Below are 23,489 nucleotides of genomic sequence, written 5' to 3'. Positions count from 1 at the left end.
AATTAGATTTTGATCTTTGTTTTTAAAAATGCTGGCATCTTATTTTTAAAGAAATTATGGAAGGGGGGTGGAGGTGCTGCATGTTGTCATTTCATGTATTTTTCTTGTTTCATTTTAGACTAAGTAGGGACCTCCACCATTGACGGCTGTGCCTTTAGCTGTCTGGGCCCCATGTTCTGCATTTCCATCCTTAAAAGCCACCTCTTTGAGCAATCACCTCTCCTAATATTTCCTCCATTGGTTTGGCATCCTTCTTTGTGTGGTTGCACCTCTGTAAGATGTCCAAGGCCACTTTTGTCTATGTTAAAGCTCCTGTTTCATTGCAAGTTGTAGTTATAACATTGTACCTCTTTAGTAACACAATAATCACTCCAGTTGGCACTTTCACTAGAAATTTCTTTGACAGCACTTTCCAATTGCCTGATCTCTACCACATAGAAAAGGACAAGGACTGTAGGTGCCTAGGGAACACCACCACCTGCAAGATCGCCTTCAAGTCATGCACCATCCTGGCTTGAAAATGTATTGCTGTTCCGTCATTGTTGCTGGGTCAAAGCCCTGGAGTTCCCTACCTCATAGTACACCATATGGACTGCTGCCGTTCAAGAAGATGGCTCACCACCACCTTCTCGAGGGCAATTAGGGATGGACAATAAATACTGGCCTTGACAGCAATGCTCACATCTCATGAACAATTAAAAAAAAAACCTTTTTAGCTTGGCTAAATTATGCTCTGTTTGGATAGAAATGGTTTTTCGGATAGCATTTCCTTGATTCCCTGCATCTACTGCTCATTCCTTTATGCTCAATATAAATGCTGGAGGTTGTAACATTTCTCCGAGATAACTTGTGTTTCTTTTTCTCAACAGGATGTAAAGTTTTTTCTGTATCGAACCATATCCTGAATCCTCCAACCCTGGGGCTGAGAATGTCTGGTGGAATAGTGGGAAGTGAGCCTCACTCTGTGTCCAAGGTACTTTTCTCTTAATGTTTTTAAGTCAATTTGATGCATTGTTTAAGTAACACATTATTCTGACCATAGTAACATAACTAACTGGAGCAATGCCACCCCCTCATCCCCAAATGGCTCAGTGACTAAATGTACTGCCTGGTATGGTTCAGAGACATAACATGACAAGAGTGGCCCCAGTTCTTATCCCTAATCTCAGTGGGAACATGGGTACGGTAGTGTAGTGGTTCACTAATTTCTTTCAGGGATGGAAACCTTACCCAGTCTGGCCTACATGTGACTCCAGTCCCACACCAATGTTGGCTCTTAACTGCCCTCTGATATAGCCCAGCAAACAGTTGTATCAAACCACTACCAGTGGTTCAAGTGGGGTACCCACCATCTCCTTTTCAGGGCCGCTAGGCATGAGCAATATATGTTGGGGCTGCCAGTAATGCCAACATCCAGCAGCATTCGCCACCTTTAAGTGAGTACAGAGACATTTGGAAAGAAGGTGGGAAAATTATTTGGCGCACAGACGAATACTCGCAGGGATGCTTTGCCTGGAGCTGAGAGTTGATTTTCCCTCTCCCCAGGTCAAAGGTGCTGAGGGCGGGTGTAGGGCCGCTGCTACAGCAGAGATTGGTGAGCTCCATGCAGTACCTGAGTATCAAACCTCCTTGGTCTTTATTGGTCAGATTTTCCCTTTCCTGTACCAGGGCCACATCAAATTGCTGGGTTTTTGACTGCAAGGGAACCTTCCCAATTTTCTGCTGTGAGTTTGAATGTTCCTGGGCCAGGTGCAAGTACAGCTAAATTAGTCCCCGTGGCTCCCATACTATGCTGCGTGCTATATTTATACACTGAGACATGGGAGAGGTGCTTTTCTCTGTTGACTTTTTAGCAATTGCCTCACAGCAGTTCACAGCACCGGTGCACTGCACCCTGGCGAGTGGGATGGATGTAGTTTCAACCAGGTTGATCGAGAGCAACCCTATCATTTTCCTCAGCAATAGCAGTGACAGAAGTATGAGTGCAGCTCTCCTGCCTCCCTTTCCTAGGGAGCCTGAAGGGGAGAAAATCTGAGCAGACATTTGAGTTATTTACCCACAAAATTACATTGCGGATATACTGTCTTGTTACTTTCCTGTGAAATATATCATATCCCGGGATGCTTGATGGTATGCTGTGAAGCCCTGTTTTACATTCCCCAAGTGGGCTGAGCTGATAACTCTGAGCTGTTTAAAGTCTTGCATTTGTGATGGGTAGAACTTTGAATGAGCTATAAACTGCAGGCCACACCTGTTTGTTCATTCCTTCACTTTCGCTTTCCAACCAATGTTGCAGGCTGGCAATCGGGGGCAGAAATCCTGGTTGATTCTTTCTGCCTCCTCTGGGATGCTGAGTCCAATTATAGCTCCCTGCTTTGGCTGGGAGTGTCTGGTTTGGTGTGTATCAGCGTTTGACCCCTGGGTGTGGCTTGGTTCTGTACCAGGTGGCGCATTTGTCCCTAAGCATAGGAAAAAAAAGTGTTTGTTATAACTGCTACCTGATCATCTGTTATACCTCACCCATGACTTTAGAACTGGGCAACTTCTTATCTCCATAGTCTCCCCTGCTTCCTAATATCTCCAGTCCTATAAAACCCAAATTTGACAACACCTTATCACAGCTTCTTGATTTGTCCTGTCTTCTTTCCTGGGCTGTAGACCCTAATCCTTCACACTAGTGCTTATTTAACCATCATTCGGACTGTTGATAGAGGGTCTTCCTGATGACTCCAACAACGGGGTTACATTTTATGCTTTTCAGCCTATTGAGTCACAAAACTGAACATTTATAGATTAAAAGTCAAGCCTTGCTTCACTAACATTGCAACGGGAAGTCTCAAAGTAATGCTCGATTGGAAAATTATGAATTAGTACACTGTAGCTTTTTGAAAAAGCTGATATGGATAGTGGGAATCTTCCTTTCTGGTTGCTCTCTGTGGGCTGTGGACCTAGCCTAACTCCCTGCAGTAAAGTTCTCCATATTACCGAGCAGATCTACAGTCGTTTTCCAGCACTGAACAGTTTCATCCTATTTGCACCTACTGTTAATTGGTCAGCTACATTCTAGAAACTCACTCGAACACAGAAGTGGATCTTTTCATCTAGTGTTCCATGCATGGTGGTTTCCTGAACTCAGGTGGGTCTTGGGAAGAAGGGGAGTCTGGAGGAGTCGGAGAAATAAATAATAAACATATTGCTAAATTGAGGTGTGGTTTCCCCTGCACTGGGATAAAATCTTTCAGGTAATCATCTTTTTTGTAGCTGGTTGACCGACTTGAGTGAGTAAATCAGTCCTGTGGCAACCTGAGCAGCATCTTTTCAGTAATCGTATTAAAGGGTGGAGAATGCACAGCTCATGGGAGGATTGAGATTGGCATATTAACTGGAAGATTTGTGGGTTTTGTTTGGAGGTGTTGGGGGCTGTGGAAAGAGCCTGTTTGATATTAAAACTGCTGTTTGTGAGCTGTTGCATGAGTCTAGTGTCATGTCAGATCAGGAGTATGTGATGGTGTGGAAATATTGGCAAAATGATATAGGTTAAGGAAAAGTTGTTACTTGTGTCTTCTGTGCACCAATGCACACTCCTGTCTAAGGTTTGTGACTGTGAATTTTTTTTTCATATAGTACATCGTCTCTTAATGCTGACACGATCAAAAATGTTCATCCTTGTTTTCAAATCCCTCCATGGCCTTGCTGCTCCATCACTCTAACCTCCTCCAGCCCTACAACCTTCCAAGATATCTGTAGTCCTCTGATTCTGGCATCTTGGCCGTGTCTTCAGCTGCCTAGACCCTAAGCTCTGGAATTCCCCTCCTAAACCTCCCCGTCTGTCTCCACCTACCTCTTTGACAAAGCTTTTGGTCACCTGTCCTAATATCTCCTTATATGACTGTGTCCTTTTTTGTTTGGTAATGCACCTGTAAAGAGCCTTGGGACGTTTTAATACATTAAAGGCGCTATAGAAATACAATTGATTGTTATACCCTCCTTGGGTCAAGATTAATGTTGATGCGTGGTGAACACATTTGGAACCACTCGCTGATGGGCCTGAGGCTGCCTGGCTAGGTGCCAAGTTTAAAACAGTGCTTTGGTGGCTGCATTGATAACTTGGAGAAATGCTCTTCTCTGACTCTTAACTGGGGAGAGCAGACTGCGCTGAAGTACTGGTTCCTGCATTGTTCCTGTTTGGGCAGTGCTTCTGTTAAAGTGCAGCCATTTCGTGTTGGATGCTGCTTTATTTTCAGGGGAAGTTGGATTTGGGACATTGGGCTCTCTCCTGGTGTGCCTGATGTTTAAAGGGCTAGTGATCCACAGAGCTTTCCCCATCTCTATATTGCAATATTCCATTGAGCTTTGGAATGACCCAGTTGGAGTTCCATTCGAAACTGGAACCTGGGTTTCAATCTCTGCTTGTTGTAAGAGTCCTGCATGAAATTAGTTTTGGCCTGCCTCATTTTGTGAGGAACAACAAGGAATGGGCATATACACTCAATGGAAAGATACTGAAGGATGTAGATGAACAGAGTGGACTAGTGATTCAAATCCTCTGAAAGTGTAAGTGCAGTTCGATAAATCCATTTAAAAAGGCCAAGAGCACTTTGGGTTTTATAAATTGGGGCATAGAGTCTAAGCGAGGAGAGGCAATAATAAATTTGTACAAAACATTGGTTTAGGCCATAGTGTAAGATTCTTAGATGTGACACCAATTTCTTGGTTTGCAGATTAATCTTTATTGAGTTCAACCTGTATTGACACAAACAATGTCTTAAGCAGTAGTCATGCAGAGAAATAAATGATATTACCTGTGTTTGCTCTGAGTTAAGACATAACCTTCATCAATTCTTTCATTTTTGTCTCTACAAATTGAGAAGGAAAGCACACTATCTTTATAGGGCGTTAGTCACTCTCGCCCTCTCTTGTAACCTTTGATTCGTTATGGTGTAATTGGAGTTGTTTCTCAGTTTCATGACTAATCTGTTCATTATTGTCTTGTTTGTTTATGATACAGGCTACCCTCCACTCTGGCAGACCCTTGACCTTATTAAGTATCCCTTGTTAACAAAAGAGCTCTCCTTGCCGACCAAGCCTTTTCGTGTTAAATGTCATTCTTACCCTGAAGCATTCTGGGAATGAGCAACTTTGACAATTTTATTACTTCTCACGACAGAACAAGTCTACAAGCTATAAGTGGGAAAAAACCTTAATCATATGAGATGAAACCAAATCCTAATTTTGCATATATATGTTTATAAGAACAGGGTATCTGACAATAGTTAAAGTATTGCGTGTAATCCTTGTTATAGGAAGGGCAATAAGCCATAGAGAGCCTATAGGGAAAATTCGTTAATATGATGTCAGATTGGGAAAAGAATAATTCCTAAGAGATTTCAGAGACTGGGAGGAACCATTTCCACGAGAGCAGGGAAACGCAAGAAGATTTAAGAAAGGATATTTAAAATTATGCTGGTTCTGGTGGGCTGATTGGGGAAAGGCAACCTGCTCTAGTTGGGGAGTCAGTGACGAGTTATTAGTTTAGAGAGAGAACGAGAAAAGAGTTTAGGAGAGATTTCTTTACATTGAGATTTGTTGGACCATGGAGTGCTCTGCCAGAGTGAGTGAGTTAGGCTGAAACCTTTGCATCTATTATGGAAAAAGCGGATAATATTTGAAACAGAGGAAGATGCAGGTCTGTGAAACAGTGGGATTAGTTTTGGATGAACAAGCAGCCAGCACAAGACGTGATGAGCTGCATGGTCGTCTCCTGTGCTGTATGCGACTGATTCCTAGTGGATAAGTGGGGAATTGCAGGCATCGCCTGACCAGTCTGGTGAAGTGCACTGCTGGGGCTACTGTATTGTTGGCTCAATTTCTTTCTGAAGACTTTTTTTTTCCTCCCTCCTTTCCTCCCACCCTTGATGCCTACCTTTTTCTTGCTGGGAGGACTGGAAAGCTGCTCTGTGATTTCTGACGATGCCTCTCGGAGGGGAGGAAGAGGAGGAAATAACCGTAAGGAGGTATCGCGCTGCAGTCCTTATTGAGTCGCCATCTCTTTTCTTTATCTCCACCCACCACCACCACCACCACCACCACCACCACCACCACCATTGTAATCTCGAAGGAGGAGATGGGGTTTTACTAAGCAAGGAGTCGTATGCGCACAGCTGCATGTCTTTGTGGCAATTGTGAGATTTCTTTTGTTGCTCACTGCCGTCACCTTGTTTTTAATCATAACTTTTTATTAATCTAGAAGGAGCAAGTGGTTAGAGCACTGAGGCTAGGACAGCAGCTTTGATCGGGACTACACAATAACTGGGAGCTGCCGACTCACTGCCACTGGAAGGAAGCAGCAGAGTGGGGCCGGGCGACGGCTCAGTTTGTCGGGACTGTGGCTTCTGCCTTTTCCCACCCTCTCCGCTCCCCCAACCCCCCACCACTCTCACCCCCCCCCCCCCCCCCACCCTGAGGACTGGCCTCAACGCTGAATTTGAAAATGCAGTGAGAAGTGACTGAAACATACCCTCCCAACTCCCTTTGCTCGCTGACCCTTGCCGACTGACTGCACAAAATCCTTGGCGAACAGACACTTGCCTTTTGATGTACAGGAGCAATTGATGTTAGTGAGCAATGTCGTTGAGGAGAACAGACGGGGCGTCCATTATCCAAGCCCTGGCGATGACTGTGGCCGAGATTCCAGTATTCCTGTACTCGACGTTCGGGCAGGTATGTTGGCAACCAACAGGGCAGATTCCATTTTCACCTCTATTTTTTGGGGAGAGAGGTGGGTGGTGGAAGAAAGTCCTGGTTCTACACGACCACTTGTCCTCATGTTTGACTCATGTTTCGTACGTGTTTTTCAAAGTAGGTACGCCAAGTAATTTCACCTTTCTGACTTTTAAATAATCTTGTACTATAACTGCGTTTTAAAATAAAAAAAATTCCAAAAAGGAGTATTGCAGCCAGCTATCCCATCCTGCTCATCCTTGGCCTCATCAGTGCACCTCTAAAGAGCTGATATTCAAACTGGAGTGGCCGAGTTTTGAGGTCTGTCACTGTCGGTGGGGGTGGTTGGGGAAGTGGTCATACGAGGGGAAATAATTTAAAAAGAGGAATTACTCATGAGGGTGAAGGATCCAAGTGCTGGGGAATGAAACACCTTTTCCAATGTCAAGCATCCCAAGGTCGGGGAGAGCATTGCCTCAGCACCAAGCTTAGAATAACGTTTCTTTGAGTTGTTGAACTTTATGTGCCAACTGCCTTATGGCTTTTCGCTCTGAAGTAAATTGTGCCAAAATTTTTTTGCGCTGTAGGCCCAAGTTCCAACAGGAGCTACATCTATACTGCTCAAACTAATTCCATATCGGGCCCATACAACCAACAGAGAGGAGCCTATCATCTCTTCAGTATGAGCTGGTTATTACCTTACTTAGAATTTTCAGCACTGAAACAGGCTGCCGGTGTGAATGCTGCACACGAGCTTCTTCCCACCCTCTTCACTTTATCTCGCCCTGTCGACACATCCTTCTATTCCTTCTCCCTCATGTACTTATCTAGCTTTCCCCTTAAATGCATCAATGCTGTTCGTCTCAGCCACTCTTTGCAAGTTCCACATTCTTATCACTCTCTGATGTTCTTGGGCTCCAGTGGTGATCTATTGCTCCAACCCAATCACCTTGGATTGCTTTTCAACTCAATTTGCAGATTTTAATTTTGCATTTTTGCACATAATTAACAAAAGTAAAAATACAAACCAATTGGATTTTATTGCCTTCCGCATCCTTGTACCTAGAGCACTTCAGTACCTTAAATTAACTAGAACTGATTGCCTTTGTGCTTCTTTGAATTTTTAGTTTTGAATTTGGGGGACTGGGGGAAGAGATGATATACGTTTGGTAGGATATATTTAAAATTAGCATAAAAATTTAGCATTCATCGCACTACCTTTTTAAAAAAAAAATTTCGGAGATGTTGTGTAGTGTACCTGGGTTCACTGTCAGTTGGTAGCAGAATGGGACCCAGAACCACTTTGGCTGCTGGAACCATGAGATTCTCACCAACTGGACTACTGTGCCAGATATTTCCCTTCCCTCTGTGCTCCTTGCTTGACGCAGCTCAGCAAACTCATTGATCTTATTCCCTCTTTGCTCCCTGGCACTCAATGTTAAAGCTCAGTGTCACTGCTCTGCAGTGAAACTGCTCTGTGCCTGCTTAAAGAGATACTCCAAGACAAAGCACTAACCTTCAGTTTTTTTTGTCCTAAATTAAAACTTTAAAACATATTGGGGTATTTCTTTCTGAACAAATATATGCTTATCACCCATGTCTTGGAAGATTAGACCATTAGCTGTTCCTCAGATCCTCCAGTGCATCTATTATTGTCTAAATATCACCCATGACTCAGACTTAACACTCTCACCTCTGAGTCAGAGGGTTGTGCGTTCTAGCCCCAACACATGATCTAGGCTGCAGCACTAAGGGAGTACTGCCACTGTTGGGGGTGCTGTCTTTCGGATTAGACACTAAACTGAGGCCCCGTCGGCCCCCTCAGGTGGACATAAACAATCCTGTGGCAGGATCGGAAGAATACTCTGCTGTGTCCCAACATTTATCACTCAATCAGTACCACCAAAACAATCAGATTATCAGATTACAACAGTGACTACATATCAGAAATACTTCATTGACTCTGAAGTGTTTTGAGATGTCTGGAGGCTGTAAAAAGTACCATCTAAGTGAAATCTTCTTCTTTAAGCTGCTTTGGGTGGAATCATGCGTCTAACGGTGACTGCAGAGTAGAACAGTGTGGGTGGAGTCTGGTCCCTGTAGCTGGTGTAGGTTTTGCTCTTTCCTCTTTTCCCGCTCACCCTCCATGGGTGTTTGTTTAGTTTAAAGCTTTTCACTTCAAAAACAAATGCTTGAGGGTAAATCTGTTGTGGGGAACTGTCCCTTCCTATATATCAGTAAGAATATTAATCTCTGTTTTTATAGCCTTTCTCTATTTGTTTGCCCCCCCACCCCCAACCCCACACCACCTATCTTCTCCCCTGCTGGCTTTGGCTGCTTGATGGGGTTTGTTTCCTTGGTTCTTGGTTGGCTTCTGGCCTCTTGTCCAAGCAGCAGTGTGTGAGCTTGGACAGTGAGTGGTGGCAGCTATTTGATCACAATACATAGCCACCCCTGCATAGCAAGCAGGAGTGGGACCCCAGGTCAAGTTTCTTTTCTCTACAGCGAGTTGCAATGCCCCCACCATCACCCCAGCTGAGAGGACTGACTCATCTTGGCAGAGATTTCTTAAATACCTATCTTTTGTGCTGAACAAGGAGAGGCATACTGGAATATCGGACATTTTCCACTTCTGGCACCTATAGCACAGGAGGAGGCCATTTGGCCCATCACACCTGTGTCAGCTCTTTGAAAGAGCTGTCCAATTAGTCCCACTCCCCTGTAAATTTTTCTTTTTCAAATATATATCCAGTTCCCTTTTGAAAATTACTGTTGAATCTGCTTCCACTGCCCTTTCAGGCAGCGCTTTTCACATTGTCATAACCTAGATGCCAGTATCAAGTATTCCCATATCCAATTTATATCACGTGAAGTTCCCAGACTCTGTCCTGACGATGTGCATCAATCCTTGGTCCCTCCTTCCATTTTTTTCCATTACCCATGTCACCCATCCTTGATTGAGATTTCAAATGATGAAATTGGATTGGCACTGTCCAAAGTAATTTCACTCAGAATCTTTACAGCAAGCAGAGAAAAACAACATTCATCTCAGCAGTCTGGCCTGGATTGGGACCCAGATCCCTGAGGTGATGGGTCAGTTACTTAATCCCTGCATCACCCAGTTCCCCCATCCCTGGGAACTTCCTGGTCTCCTTAGCTGAACAACTCATTGCCTTGCCGAAGAAGGGTCACTGACCCGAAACGTTAACTCTGCTTCTCTTTTCACAGATGCTGCCAGACCTGCTGAGTGGTTCCAGCATTTCTTGTTTTTATTTCAGATTTCCAGCATCCACAGTATTTTGCTTTTATCATTGCCTTAGCTGCTGCATTAGCAAGTTAAACTATTATTTTTATTACCGAATTCTTAGTTGTTCATTGTGCTACCTTACTGTTGTAATTTATATAAAAGTATTTCCACTGATTGAGGTTGTTGATGAGAATAGGTGGTGGACTGTTTATTTAGAACAGGGTCTCTGAATTCTGCAACTCTTTCTGCTGTGATTTGCACTCTTACAAATTGATTTTAAATATAAGCAAAAATTCCAGATGAATCAATAACACTTGGCTTACCTACTCTATTATTGTGCATGCTGTGATTTTTTTGAAACTCCTATCCCTAATGTTTTATGCAGTGTTTCTATAGATTGCTAAAAAATTGAAATGAAGGTGTTAAAAAGAAGAAAATGTAAAGCTTGGCTTATTTCTCTACATGTATTTCTCTTACTCGATTTCAGGAACATTTTTAAAGAAGTGAGTTTCCAAAATTGGGATCCTTTTGAAAGTCATATATTTATATAGATGATTATCCCAATGTCAAATAGCCTCCTGAAACTCCATGTCCATATTCCCATGGCCACTTGAGGCCGTTGTCCTTTGTGGAAACTTAAGCATGACTCAGTGCTTTCGGAAGACAGTTTGGGGTAAGATGGGATGTGAGACCCGTGTTGTAGATTGAAATGCCACAGCACTTGGTTTCTGCCACTGGAGGGATCCCTCACATTTACCTGGATCACTGAGACCTCTATTGGCTGTAATTCAATCCAGCATTGTAGTTCAATACTGTACAATCCTGTGTAAAATACCTGAGAATCTCAGGTCACGGACTCTCAAACGTTTTACTCTATTTACTGCTGTCTTTGTGTAGGGAAAGTGTGTACAATCTTCACAATGTGTTTGTGCTGAAGGGCTACTGGTGCTGGTGGAGCTGTCCCTCCAGCAGGAGTTGGCACTTTCAGCAGATGAAGGGAAAGCAGTACTTGGGGTCAGCCGTGGCTCAGTGGTAGCTGTTTGATCTCTTAAGTCAGAAGGTCATGGGTCCAAGCCTCACTTCAGAACTTGGGGCCCATTATCTAGGCTGACTCTCCCAGTGCAGTGCTGAGCACGTACTGCACTGTCAGGTGCTGTCTTTCGAATGAGATGTTAAATCAAAACCTCATCTACCCTTTCAGGTGGATGTGAAAGATCCTGTGGCACTACTTGAAAAGCAGGGGAGTTCTCCCTGGTGTACTGAGCAGTATTTATTCCTCATTCAATACCACCAGTATAGATTAACTGGTAATTTATCTCATTGTTGTTTTGTGGGAGCTTGCTTTGCATAAATTGGTTGCTGGGACTACACTTCAAAAATAAGTCATTAGATGTAAAGCACTTTGGGATGTCCTGAGGATGTGAAAGTGCGAAAGAAATGAAAACTCCTTCTGTGAAATCGTGCCCCAGTAAAGGTCGTCAGGGAAAGGGGAGAAAAAAATTACCAAGGGAAGAAAGTAAATGTAACTTAAAAAAAAATGAATAATTTCTTTGTGTGTTCACGTCACTAAATGTTGTACGTGTATGGGAGATATAATCCATGAGTTCCCTGTCACCGTATTAGGTGCTTACACTTGCATGGGCAGAACAGGCTTCTGGTCTCTTATTGGACAGACATTATTGTGTGAGCATCTTCTAGAATCATAAGTTGTAAAAACACTTGACTGTTACAGATGAAGTTTTGGGGCCAGTAGTTTAAAGCAACACGACAGGTATGGCTCACAGACATTGTGTGGGAGTTTGTATCTGATAACTTGGAAGTCCCTTTTGTGTTTTCTCCTGTCCCTCCGTCATGCCCTGTCCAGCCTGTCCTGAAGAAATAAGCTCAAGCTGTGTTCCACACATGCCAGTGTCTGCTCATCTTGCTCAAGTGGTCACTTTCACCTCCAGGTTTAGACAGAGACTGTTGGTAGGGTGCTCAAGGGCTTCACAGTTGAGCCTTCTGCTGTCTTCACTCAGCGCGGGCCACAGTGCAGTGACCAGGAGAGGGAAACCCTGCTGACCTTTTTCCCGCCCTCCTTAGAGCAAGGTCATTAAGCGAAATGATCCACACTGTGCTGGACTGATTGAGATCCCTTGAATTCAGATTTGGGGAAGTTCTTCTGGGGCGGCGCAGTGGTTAGCACCGCAGCCTCACAGCTCCAGCGACCCGGGTTCAATTCTGGGTACTGCCTGTGTGGAGTTTGCAAGTTCTCCCTGTGTCTGCGTGGGTTTCCTCCCACATGCCAAAGACTTGCAGGTTGATAGGTAAAATTGGCCATTATAAATTGCCCCTAGTACAGGTAGGTGGTAGGGAAAATATAGAGACAGGTGGGGATGTGGTAGGAATATGGAATTGGTGTAGGATTAGTATAAATGGGTGGTTGATGGTCGGCACAGACTCGGTGGGCTGAAGGGCCTGTTTCAGTGCTGTATCTCTAAACTAAACCTCCCTGGCATATGGTTCAGTACCTCTTGCCAGTTAGTGCATTTCCACCTGAGTCACTGCAAGAACAGAAACAGTTCGGTTTCAGCTCTGTGATTGCAGCTTATCTGGCATAATTGCCTGTCCTGTGTATCAGGATCTGTGCTGCGATTAGAGAATTAGGTAGGTGCTATAGGTGAAATTAAAACCCAACTGTAGAATCTACTGCTGTCCTAGCAGGAATTCCAGTTACCCTCTGTCTGCTGGTGATGTGGTGCTTCTCACTCACTTGGGCTGGATGGAGCAGCAGGTTAATGCCCTTTTAACAGGGTGGAGGCAGGGCGGGAGTGCTTATTCATTTTACTGGTTACCGTTTTGTAATTTACATTTAAGGGGAAGTTGGATAAGTACATGAAGGAGAAAGGAATAGATGGTTATGTTGACAGGGTGAGATGAAGTAGGGTGGGGCGAAAGGCTCATGTGGAGTATAAACACATAGACCAGTTGGCCTGAATGGCCTATTTCTTTGCTGTGATTTTTATGTAATGTACAAGTTCTAAAATGTTCTTTGTTTGATACCATCTAAAGTCCATCTTCTCGCAACTGAGGCTGTCTCCGGGGCTGAAGAAGGTGCTTTTTGCAACAGCTTTGGGCACAGTGGCCTTGGCCCTCACAGCGCACCAGTTGAAGAGGAGAGGGCGGAGGAAAAAGCAAGATGCAGAGAAATGCAAGCAGTCTCGGCTTCCTGCACTGGGCAGACTTCCACCCTTAAAGAGAGGTAAAGAATCACCATTTGTCTGCTCTTTTTTTCAAAAAATAAAATGTTATCTGCTTCTTCCAGAAGGGGATGGCTCTTGACGTGACCATGAGCACTAGTGGTGTAGGCCCAAAGGGCTGACTCTCACTATGGCCATGGGCACCAGTGGTGCAGCCCCAAGGGACTATTCTTGCTGATCCCAGACAGTGAGGGTCAGCACCGTATTCTACTGTGGAGACTTGATTCTCACCCAAAAGTTCACACTCATGCACTTCACTGTGGGGGTCACTGAATGACACTCAGGAGCGGGAAGCCTGGATCCTATGGATACTGTGGCACATCAGCTATCTCAGCACAGATCCAGAATCAAACCTGGGATCTTCTTGGTATGCAGCTAATGCCCTATTTGCTTCACAGGGTTCCTTCTGATATCCAGAGGAAATCCTGTAAAGTTAATGCCGTGAAACCATACTGTAGAGATTAACTAAAGCTCCCCTTGATGTGGGCCTTCGGCCTCCTACCTCCAACTCCTACAGCCACCTTCAACAAATATAAGCAGTGGTGGCCGGGTGTGTGAGGTATTTGTTTTAACTCTCTTAAATCTTTACAGAGGTGGGATCAATCGAGGCTACAAACTTTTCTAAGTAATGGTTTTATTAACATTGAAATAACAGGTTTACAGCCCTCTCCTTCTCCTCACCGCCTTGTGTCTTTACCATTGCTGGGTGCACATCCTAGTCCCTGGTGTTTTAGAATCATAGAATGTTGAAGGCGCAGAAAGAGGCAACTTGGCCCAACGTGTCTGTGCTGGCCGAAAAACGATCTTGATGGATCCTGAGGAGAGGATCCTTCTCGGGCAGTGTTTGTCATGAAATGCCAGCAATTGAAAAGGGAAGGGGGTACAGAAACACAATAACTGATTCCTCCTGTTTTGTGACGTGAGGTCTGCTTCCTCCAAGCAGCTATTGTCAAATATGTCTGACATCTCTCCTTTTACTTACAGCAACCCCACCCAAAAGAGTGCAGAGCCCAGGGAGTAAGAGCAACGATACTCTCAGCGCAATCTCCTCCAGTGTGCTCAGCAGGCGATCCAGCTCTTCCCATAGTCTAACGTCGGTACGGAACATTTAAACCATATGTTCTTCGCTGTCTTTCCAGTATGAGAAAATTGCAGGGCTGTGGGAAAAGAGTGGGGTAGTGGGACTAATTGGGATAGCTGTTTCAAAGAGCTGGCAAAGACATGATGGGCTGAATGGCCTCCTTCTGTGTTGAATGAACTGATGTCCATTTTTAATGTCCATATGAATTGTTCAGTTCAATCCTGTTCTCGCCTGGTGTACGTATACTTGTAATTTCTAACAGCAGATTTACTCCTGATATGAATATTGAAGGTAAAAATGCTCAACGGGGGGAAAAGCTAATTTCAGTGATTTAAGAAGGGACTGAGTAGAGGTAGATTAAAGATGATTATTACAGGATAAAGCAGTAACAGAGCAATGAAGGGTGTTCAGGTACAAACTAAGCAGGTGCGCCCTGGATGACAAAAGAAATAAAATTTAAAATAAAACAGAAAAAGGAGGCTCATGACAAATGCTAGGAGCAAGATTCAGTTATTCACCAGGAGGAGTTGATAAGTTAGGAAGCAAAAGTGGTTATGAGAAAAGATTAACAAGTAATGGTAAATTGAACATAAAATATGTTATAAACATATAAATTCTAAGTGGTTAGCTAGGGGCAAAGTTGGGCCTATTTACGACTCAAAGGGAAATCTCCATGGAATGGCTGAGGACGTGGCAAAAGAGTTAAATGAGTACTTTGCCTCTGTCTTCAAAAAGGAAGTGGGTGATGGGCATGTTACACTAAAAGGAGAGGGAAGTTATGGACAGGTTAATAGATAGAGAAGATGTACTAAAAATATTTTAACGTTACTGAACGCGGGTAAGTCACCAGATCCAGATGGAATGCATCCCAGGTTGCTGAAAGAAGCAAAGGTAGAAATAGCACAATCTTGCCGTCTCATTGGATACAGGAGTAGTGCCAGAGGGCTGGAGGATTGCTAATGTTATACCACAGTTCAAGAAAGGGGAGAGAGATAAACCAGGAAACTACAGGCTAGTCAGCTAACATCAGTGGTGGGGAACCATAATCATGGACAAAATGAACTTTCATTTGAAAAGGCATGGTTAATCAAGGAGAACCGGTATGGATTTGTTTAAAAAGTAAATCATGTCTGACTAACTTGATTTGAATTCTTTGAGGTAGTGAAGTAGATGTAGAAATGGACTTTTGGAAGGCATTTGACAAAGTGTCACACAGGAGGGTTATTAAAAAGATGGAAGCCCTTTGAATTAAGGAGAAGCGGCAGCATAGATACAAAATTGGCTCAGTGACAAAAAACCGAGGGTGGTAGTGGATGGATATTTTTCAGACTAGGAGCTGGTTTGCAGTGGTGTTCTCCAAGGGTCAGTTTTGATTGGAACCCCATTCACCACCTTAACCATTCACTCCCTCCACCACCGACACAGCGGCAGCAGTGTGTACCATCTACAAGATGCACTGCAGCAACTCACCAAGGCTCCTTCAACAGCACCTTCCAAACCCATGACCTCTACCATCTCTAAGGACAAGGACAGCAGACAAATGGGAACACCACCGCTTGCAAGTTCCCCTCAGTCACACATCATCCTGACTTGGAAATATATCACTGTTCCTTCACTGTCACTGGGTCAAATTCCTGGAACTCCTTTCCTAAGAGCTCTGTGGGTGTACCTACACCACATGGGCTGTAGCTTTTCAAGAAGGTGGTTCACCACCACCTCCTTCGGCAATTAGGGATGGGCAATAAATGCTGGCCTTGTCAGTAATGCCCATATTCCATGAATGAATTAAAATAAAAATTGAGCATGCAGGAGGCCTGAGCTTGTGTGTCCCCTCCCCAGTTTTGTGTAACACTGATATAGCCATCAGTCCAGTCCAGTGGGTGGCACAGTTAGCACTGCAGCCTCACAGCTCCAGCGACCTTGGTTCGGTTCTGGGTACTGCCTGTGCGGAGTTTGCAAGTTCTCCCTGTGACCGCGTGGGTTTCCCCCGGGTGCTCCAGTTTCCTCCCACAGCCAAAGACTTGCAGGTTGATAGGTAAATTGTAGGTAGGTGGTAGGAGAATTGAGGGAAGGTGGGGATGTGGTAGGGGACATGGGATTAATGTAGGATTAGTATAAATGGGTGGTTGATGGTCGGCACAGACTCGGTGGGCCGAAGGGCCTGTTTCAGTGCTGTATGACTCTATGACTAATGAGCTGTGGCTCATTGGTGACCACTCTCACCAGATGAGTCAGAGGGTTGTGGGTTCAAGCCTCACTGCAGACACTTGACCATATAATCCTGGTTGACACTCCAGTACTGAGGGAGTAGTGCGCTACTGGAATTGTCATCTTTCGGTTGAGACGTTAAACCGAGGTCCTGTCTGTCCTCTCAAGTGGACATAAAAGATCACATGGCCACTATTTTCAAGAAAAGAATGGGAGTTCTCCCCGGTGTCAGGGCCAAAATTTATCCCTTAACTAACACACAAAAGCAGCTTATCTGGTCATTACCACATTGCAGTTTGTGGGATTTTGCTGTTTGCAAATTGATTACCATGTTTCCTACATTTACAACAGTGACTACGCTTCAAAAGTACTTCATTGGCTATAAAACGCTTTGGGATGTCCAGATGTCATGAAGTGCGCTGCATAAATAAAAGTTTTTTTTTAGTCTGAACTGTGTGTGTGTTTCTTTTTATGTAATGATTACTGAAAGGTGCGACCAGCGAACTCACCGAGTCCAGCAGGCTTGCCAGCCGAACCGTGGGAAGCAGGAGCCGTTCGGGAAGAGAATGAGACAGCAAATGATTCCAATGCTGAGAACCTATACATTATTGGTAGGAAGCTTTTATATACTGTGTTTTCATTACAGCCTAATATTAGTTGCCTGTGGAACAACAATAATTTGCATTTATATAGTGCCTTTTAACGTAATAACATGCCACAAAGTGGTTCACAGAAGCGAGCCACATAAAGTGATATTGCGGCAATGACCAAAAGCTTGGTCAAAGAGGTAGGTTTTGAGGAGCATCTTAAAGGACTAACAGGGGGAAAGAGAGGCGGGGAGGTTTAAGGAGGGAATTCCAGAGCTTAGGGTCTAAGCAGCTGAAGGCACGACTACCATTGATGGAGTGATTAAAATCAGGGTGCTCGAGGCCAGAATTAGAGGAGCGCAAAGATCTGGGGGGGTTGTGGGGCTGGAATCAATTACAGAGACGTGGGGGGGGAGATTTAAAACAAGGATGAGAATTTTAAATTTGAGGTGGTATTTAGCTAGAAGGTCGGAAGCACAGGGTAATAGGTGAACGGGACTTGGTGCGAGTAAGACATAGATAGCAGAGTTTTGGATGACCATAAGTTTATGGAGGATCATGTGGATCAGTGAGCAATTCATTGCCGTGTGGGGTAGAGAGGATTGCACTTACCCATAGGGGCAATATACATTGTGGCCACAACTGCTCCTATGGGTTGTGTTTGCTGGTTCTGTATTGGAGGATGAAATTTGGACGAAAAGTGGAGGAATGAAAACCTGGGAGAGAAAACCAACTTGTGCACAAGCTATCTCTAATGTCTGGATCCTACTAATAGCCTCAATTCGTTTCCCAGCACGGAAACGGTTTGGATCATCGTCTGAAATTGGAAGGTAGTAACGATACTGGTCACTAGTTCATAGAATCTTGCAGCCCAGAATGAGACAATTCTGTCCATGTATTTGGGCCAGCTCTTTGAAAGAGCTATCCAATTAGTCCTACTTTCCCTGCTCTTGTCCCACAGCCCTGCAAACATTTCCCCTTCAAGTATATATCCAATTTTGAAAGTTACTATTGAATCTGTTTCCACCACACTTTCAGGCACCGCATTTCAGATCGCAACAACTCACTGTATAAAATAATTTCTCCTCTCCCCTCTGACACTCTGACAATTACCTTAAATCTGTGTGTTGGGAACTGACACTCCTGTCATTCAAAACAGTTTCTCCTTATTTACTTGTCAAAACCCTTCATAATTTTGAACACCTCTTGCATCTCCTCTTAACCTTCTCTGCTCTAAGGAGGACAATTCCAACTTTTTTGGTGTCTCGACACACCTGAAGTCCATCATCCCTGGCACCATTCTAGTAAACCTCCTCTGTACCCTCTCCCAAAACCTCCTTCCTATAGTGTGGTGCCCAGAATTGGGCACGCGTACTCCAGCTGAGGCTTAACTGGTGATTTAGAAAGTAATAATGAACTGAATAGTTAATGCAACCATTCAGTTAATTACAAAAAGAGGCTGCAAGTAGAAGTCGGGGTTTAAAGCATGTTGGGGCAGATTAGATGGCTTATTGTTCTGTATTTAACCTGGGCTACACCTGACTTCGATCCACTAGGTTACTTGTTCAGGGATTAAGTTCTCCTATTCTTTGTTCCCTGGCTAATTGGGAAAGAAATGGTAGGGCAGTGAGTCAATTATTACCACTCTTGTGGAGATCTTGGTGTCTGCTTGCATTGGCAGATGTTAAAGAGCAGATTGCCCTGAGGTCAGGAGTGTATTGGGAAAGGGGGATTGAAATCCAAGTGTTGGAAGCCATGCTTGAACTTGCGATGATCATGCCAGTTTTTTGTTTTTAGGGTTCCCAAGCGTTTTTTTGTAAAACTGGGGGCCATAAATATAAGATGGTCGCTAATAAATCCAATAAGGAATTCAGAAGAAACATCTTTACGCAAAGAGTGGTGAGAATGCGGAACTCAGTATCACAAGGAGTGGTTGAGGTGAATAGTCTAGATACATTTAAGGGGAAGCTAGATAAGCACATGAGGGAGAAAGGAATAGAATATTATGAGATTTGGTTAGATGAAAAGGGGTGGGAGGAGGCTTGCTTGGAGCATAAATGCTGGCCTGGAGCTGTTGGGTTGGATGGTCTGTTTCTCAGCTGTACATTTATGTGTAATTCCATATAATTCTATTTAATCAGGCATGGAGCTGTTTGAAGAAGCTTTGCAGAAGTGGGAACTCGCCCTGACCAAACGGCAGAGGAGTGGCTCTGAAACTGAAAAAAAGAATTGTCTGCTGAACCTGGGAGCAAGTGGCGGGATTGGGGACAGCTGTGAGGTACACCGAGCAGCGATGTGGACTGTGTAAAGCAGTAATACCTTCCTGATACTGCACGAATGTCTGTGTTGTGATTGTGAGATGGCTTTATTGGTCTGTCACGACGAGCCAAAACTTTTAGCCTGTGATTGACAATGTAACAGCAGCAAATGTGTTTCTGTGTGAAAGTGGGGTCAAAAACATGGCTGCCTCTTAGAGCCACTTCTTATCAAACTGGGCTACTCTACTGTTTAGACAAGTGCTTGGCTTGTACGTTGAGTTTAACGTCCTTGTGTGTTTGGATTTTTCTCTTGTGTTCTGCACGATGCCCCAGAGAAGCAGTAATGAAAGGAAATGAGTTGGGAAAAGACAGTGTTCATATGTCTGGGGTTTTGCTCTTGCTGCTGACAAGAACAAATGTCAGACTGTCTCAACACGGTTAAAGCAGTGAAATGACCAAGGACATTCTGAGGGGAAGGAAGAGAAATGTTAATTTTTCAGCAAGAGTTCCTGGATTTGCGGCCCCTGATTGAGTTTCCATTCTCTAACCTAGGGTCGTTGAGGCCAATTGTAACACCCTACCACTGACCTAGCAAAGATCAGTTGAGACCTTCTGGCATGTGTGGCACAGATTGACCCACTGGATAAACTGACTGAGCTACAAGGTCAGGTGAGCTGAACTGGCTGCAACCTGAGCCTTTGCTGAGTTAGTGGGTCTCGGGTTGGGTGATTGTAGGAACCCTACATGTGACTCGTGTAGATTAGCCTACAAAGCTGTTGTTTTGGTGGGTCAGAGAGGACATTACGTTTAGATGAAATGAACAACAAGCAGAAACCCTCACTGCAAATAACTAAACAGGTATCGAGAAACAAGGAGTTTTCGCAGAAGCTGGAAGCCCTGCTGAATCGAGCATACCGACTGCAGGAAGAGTTTGGGGAGACAGTACCTTCTAACAGTGTGCTAGCTGATTTTGGTAAGTTCTGATTCTTAAACTGAGGAAGAGAGCTCCTTATATTGTAAACAGATTGTTTAATTATTGCTGATTATTACCAAGAGTTACACAGTAGAGTTTCATGGAAGTGAATTTTTTTTTTTTGTTTTTGCTCAAGAGTGTGTTGGGGCTCTGGCCCTTCCCTGTGGAGAAGATTCTGGGAGATGTTATCTCGATGACGATGTCAGTGTGACGTCGGAGGACTCATATTTTTCAGCGGCAGAGGTAAGTTTTATCTAAGTTATATCTACTCCGACGTAGGGTTTAAGATGCTCTCCTGATGAGCTCCTTGAATTTACAATAGGTTTGCCACTGGTTCTGGAGCAATCTTTTCTTGGTCCTCCTTCCCTCCCCATTTTCTCTCCCATCTCCTGAGGTCTGTGGGTACCTCATAGTACACAGGCACAGTCGCACTCGTATCTCGTCTAAGTGGCCAGTTTTCATGAGGTGGATCCAGACATTTGAGCATCGGCAAGCTGTTCTATGATGGGGCCATCACAGTGGAACCCAAACCTTTTTGATCCCCACACATGCACCTTCTGCATAGTTGTCAGGAATGGGAATCCTGTGGAATTTTTCTTCCTTCTTAGCTCAGGGATGTTGACTGTAATTGTAGCACCCAAGCTGCTGCAATGGTTGAGATCATGGTATGTAAGGTGCAGTGCTATACCAGTTGGTGTCATTAACCATTGAGACAGGGGAGTAGTTCTGATGGTCCAGTTTTTTTTTTGAAGTATGCTTTCTGGAAATTATAGAAAGGTAAACAGTTTTTTCAATCTCTGCAAGGATCCTGGTTGGCCTCTCATCTTTCATGCTTTGTAATGATCAGCTAATTCGAAACTCTGCTCCCATATCCCAACTCGCACCAAGCCCTGTTCATTCATCACCCCTATGCTCATAGACCTACATTAGCAACCAGTCTGGCAGTGCCTCGATTATTAAAATTCTCATCCACCTGTTCAAATTCCTCCATTCCTACTTAACTTGGTGACCTCCTCCAGCCCTACAACTCTCCAAGATCTCTGCATTACTACAATTTTGGCCATTTTTCCATACCCCTCTCCCTTTGCTTCACTATTGTCTTCATGCCATCAGCTGTCTTGGCCCTAAGCTCTGGAGTTCCCTCCTCCAGCTTTTGGTCATCATGCAGGTCAAAGTTTGTCTGATTTACGCTCTTTGAAATGCTTTGAGATGTTTTACTTCATTAAAGGCACTATATAAATGCAAGTTGTTGTCCTCATTTAAAAAAAAAGTATGAGCTTAAGTTCTATTCAGTCTAACCTTTTGCAGTTAGATGTAATTTCGTTTTGCTTGCTGAATATCTCAAAGATTCACTAGTGGGTCATTCAGGTCTATGAGGCTCTGCAAGGCTTTCAATATCTCTGGAATCACTCAGCAGGTCTGGCAGCATCTGTGGAAAGAGAAGCAGAGTTAACGTTTCGGGTCGGTGACCCTTCTTCGGAACTCAAGTTCCGAAGAAGGGTCACTGACCCGAAACGTTAACTCTGCTTCTCTTTCCACAGATGCTGCCAGACCTGCTGAGTGAATCCAGCATTTCTTGTTTTTGTTTCAGATTTCCAGCATCCGCAGTATTTTGCTTTTATTTGAACCTGTGTACTTATTTTTTTTAAAAATTCGTTTCAGGGATGTGGGTGTCACTGGCAAGGCCGGCATTTGTTGCCCATCCCTAATTTCTCTTGAGAAGGTGGTGGTGAGCTGCCTTCTTGAACAGCTGCAGTCCATCTGGTGCGGGTGCCCCCACAGTGCTGTTAGGGAGGGAGTTCAGATTTTGATCCAGTGACCGTGAAGGAATGGGGATCTGTTTCCAAGTCAGGATAGTGTGTGGCTTGGAGGGGAACTTGCAGATGGTGGTGTTCCCATGCATCTGCTGCCCTTGTCCTTCTAGGTGGGAGAGGTTGCAGGTTTGGAAGGTGCTGTTGAAGGTGAGCTGCTGCAGTGCATGGCCACTGTGTCTCGGCGGTGGTGGTGGGAGTGACTGTTTAAGATGGTGGATGGGGTGCTGATCAAGTGGGTTGCTTTGTCCTGGATGGTGCCGAGCTTCCTGAGTCATGTTGGAGCTGCACTCATTCAGGCAAGTGGGGAGTATTCCATCACACTCCTGACTTGTGCCTTGTAGATGGTGGACAGGCTCTGTGGTGTCAGGAGGTGAGTTACTTGCCACAGAATTCCGAGCCTCTGACCTGTTCTTGTAGTCACAGTATTTAAATGGCTGCTTCAGTTCAGTTTCTGGTCAATGGTAACTCCTAGAATATTAATGGTGGGGGATTCAATGATGGTAATGTCGTGAATGTCAAGGGGTGATGGTTAGATTCTCTCTTGTTGGAGATGGTCATTGCCTGGCACTCGTGTGTCGTGAATGTTACTTGTCACTTATCGGCCTGAATGTTCAGGTCTTGCTACATATGGACACAGACTGCTTCAGTATCTGAGGAGTCGTGAATGGTATGAACATTGTACAATCATCGAACATCCCCACTTCTGACCTTATGATGGACGGAAGGTCATTGATGAAGCAGCTGAAGATGGTTGGGCCTAGGACACTACCCTGAGGAACTCCTGCAGCAATGTTCTGGGGCTGAGATAATTGGCCTCCAACAACCACAACGATCTATCTTTGTGTGAGGTATGACTCCAACCAGTGTAGAGTTTTCCCCCTGATTTCCATTGACTTCAATTTGGCTAGGACTCCTTGATGCCACACTCGGTCAAATGCTGCCTTGATATCTAGGGCAATCACTCTCACCTCACCTGTTGAGTTCAGCTTTTTTTTTGTCCATGTTTGGACCAAGGCTGTAATGAGGCCCTGGCGGAACCCAAACTGAGCATCAGTGAGCAGGTTATTGCGATTTAAGTGGTGCTCAGTAACACTATTGACAACAACTTCCATCACTTTGCTGATGATTGAGAGGAGACTGGGGCATAATTGGCCAGATTGTATTTGTCCTGCTTTTTGTGGACAGGACATACCTGGGCAATTTTCCACATGGCCGTGTTGATGCGTGTTGTAACTGTATTGGAACAGCTTGGCTAGGGGTGCAGCTAGTTTTGCAACACAAGTCTTCAGAACTGCAGCCGGGATGTTGTCAGGACCCATAGCCTTCAGCTGTTTCTTGATATCACTTGGAGTGAATTGAATT

General features: G+C 44.4%; 1 protein-coding gene across 5 annotated transcripts in view; it reads left to right on the top strand.

Annotated features, from left to right (window-relative positions):
- miga2 (mitoguardin 2) overlaps positions 1–23,489 on the top strand; it is a 56,720-nt gene that overhangs the window by 5,694 nt on the left and 27,537 nt on the right. For 3 of the 5 annotated variants that reach the window (XM_068012085.1, XM_068012089.1, XM_068012088.1), the window contains 7 exons: positions 870–973; positions 13,019–13,208; positions 14,191–14,303; positions 16,986–17,106; positions 19,224–19,360; positions 20,199–20,313; positions 20,450–20,556. In XM_068012085.1, the coding sequence (XP_067868186.1) occupies positions 870–973; positions 13,019–13,208; positions 14,191–14,303; positions 16,986–17,106; positions 19,224–19,360; positions 20,199–20,313; positions 20,450–20,556 (887 nt within the window). Of the gene's footprint in view, positions 1–869; positions 974–5,940; positions 6,015–6,247; positions 6,721–13,018; positions 13,209–14,190; positions 14,304–16,985; positions 17,107–19,223; positions 19,361–20,198; positions 20,314–20,449; positions 20,557–23,489 lie in introns of those variants that run through there. The other 2 variants (XM_068012087.1, XM_068012086.1) reach the window with 2 other exon arrangements.

Source organism: Heterodontus francisci, chromosome 32, assembly GCF_036365525.1.
Source record: "Heterodontus francisci isolate sHetFra1 chromosome 32, sHetFra1.hap1, whole genome shotgun sequence".
NCBI lineage: Eukaryota > Metazoa > Chordata > Chondrichthyes > Heterodontiformes > Heterodontidae > Heterodontus > Heterodontus francisci.
This window is presented reverse-complemented; position numbering and strand designations above follow the sequence as displayed.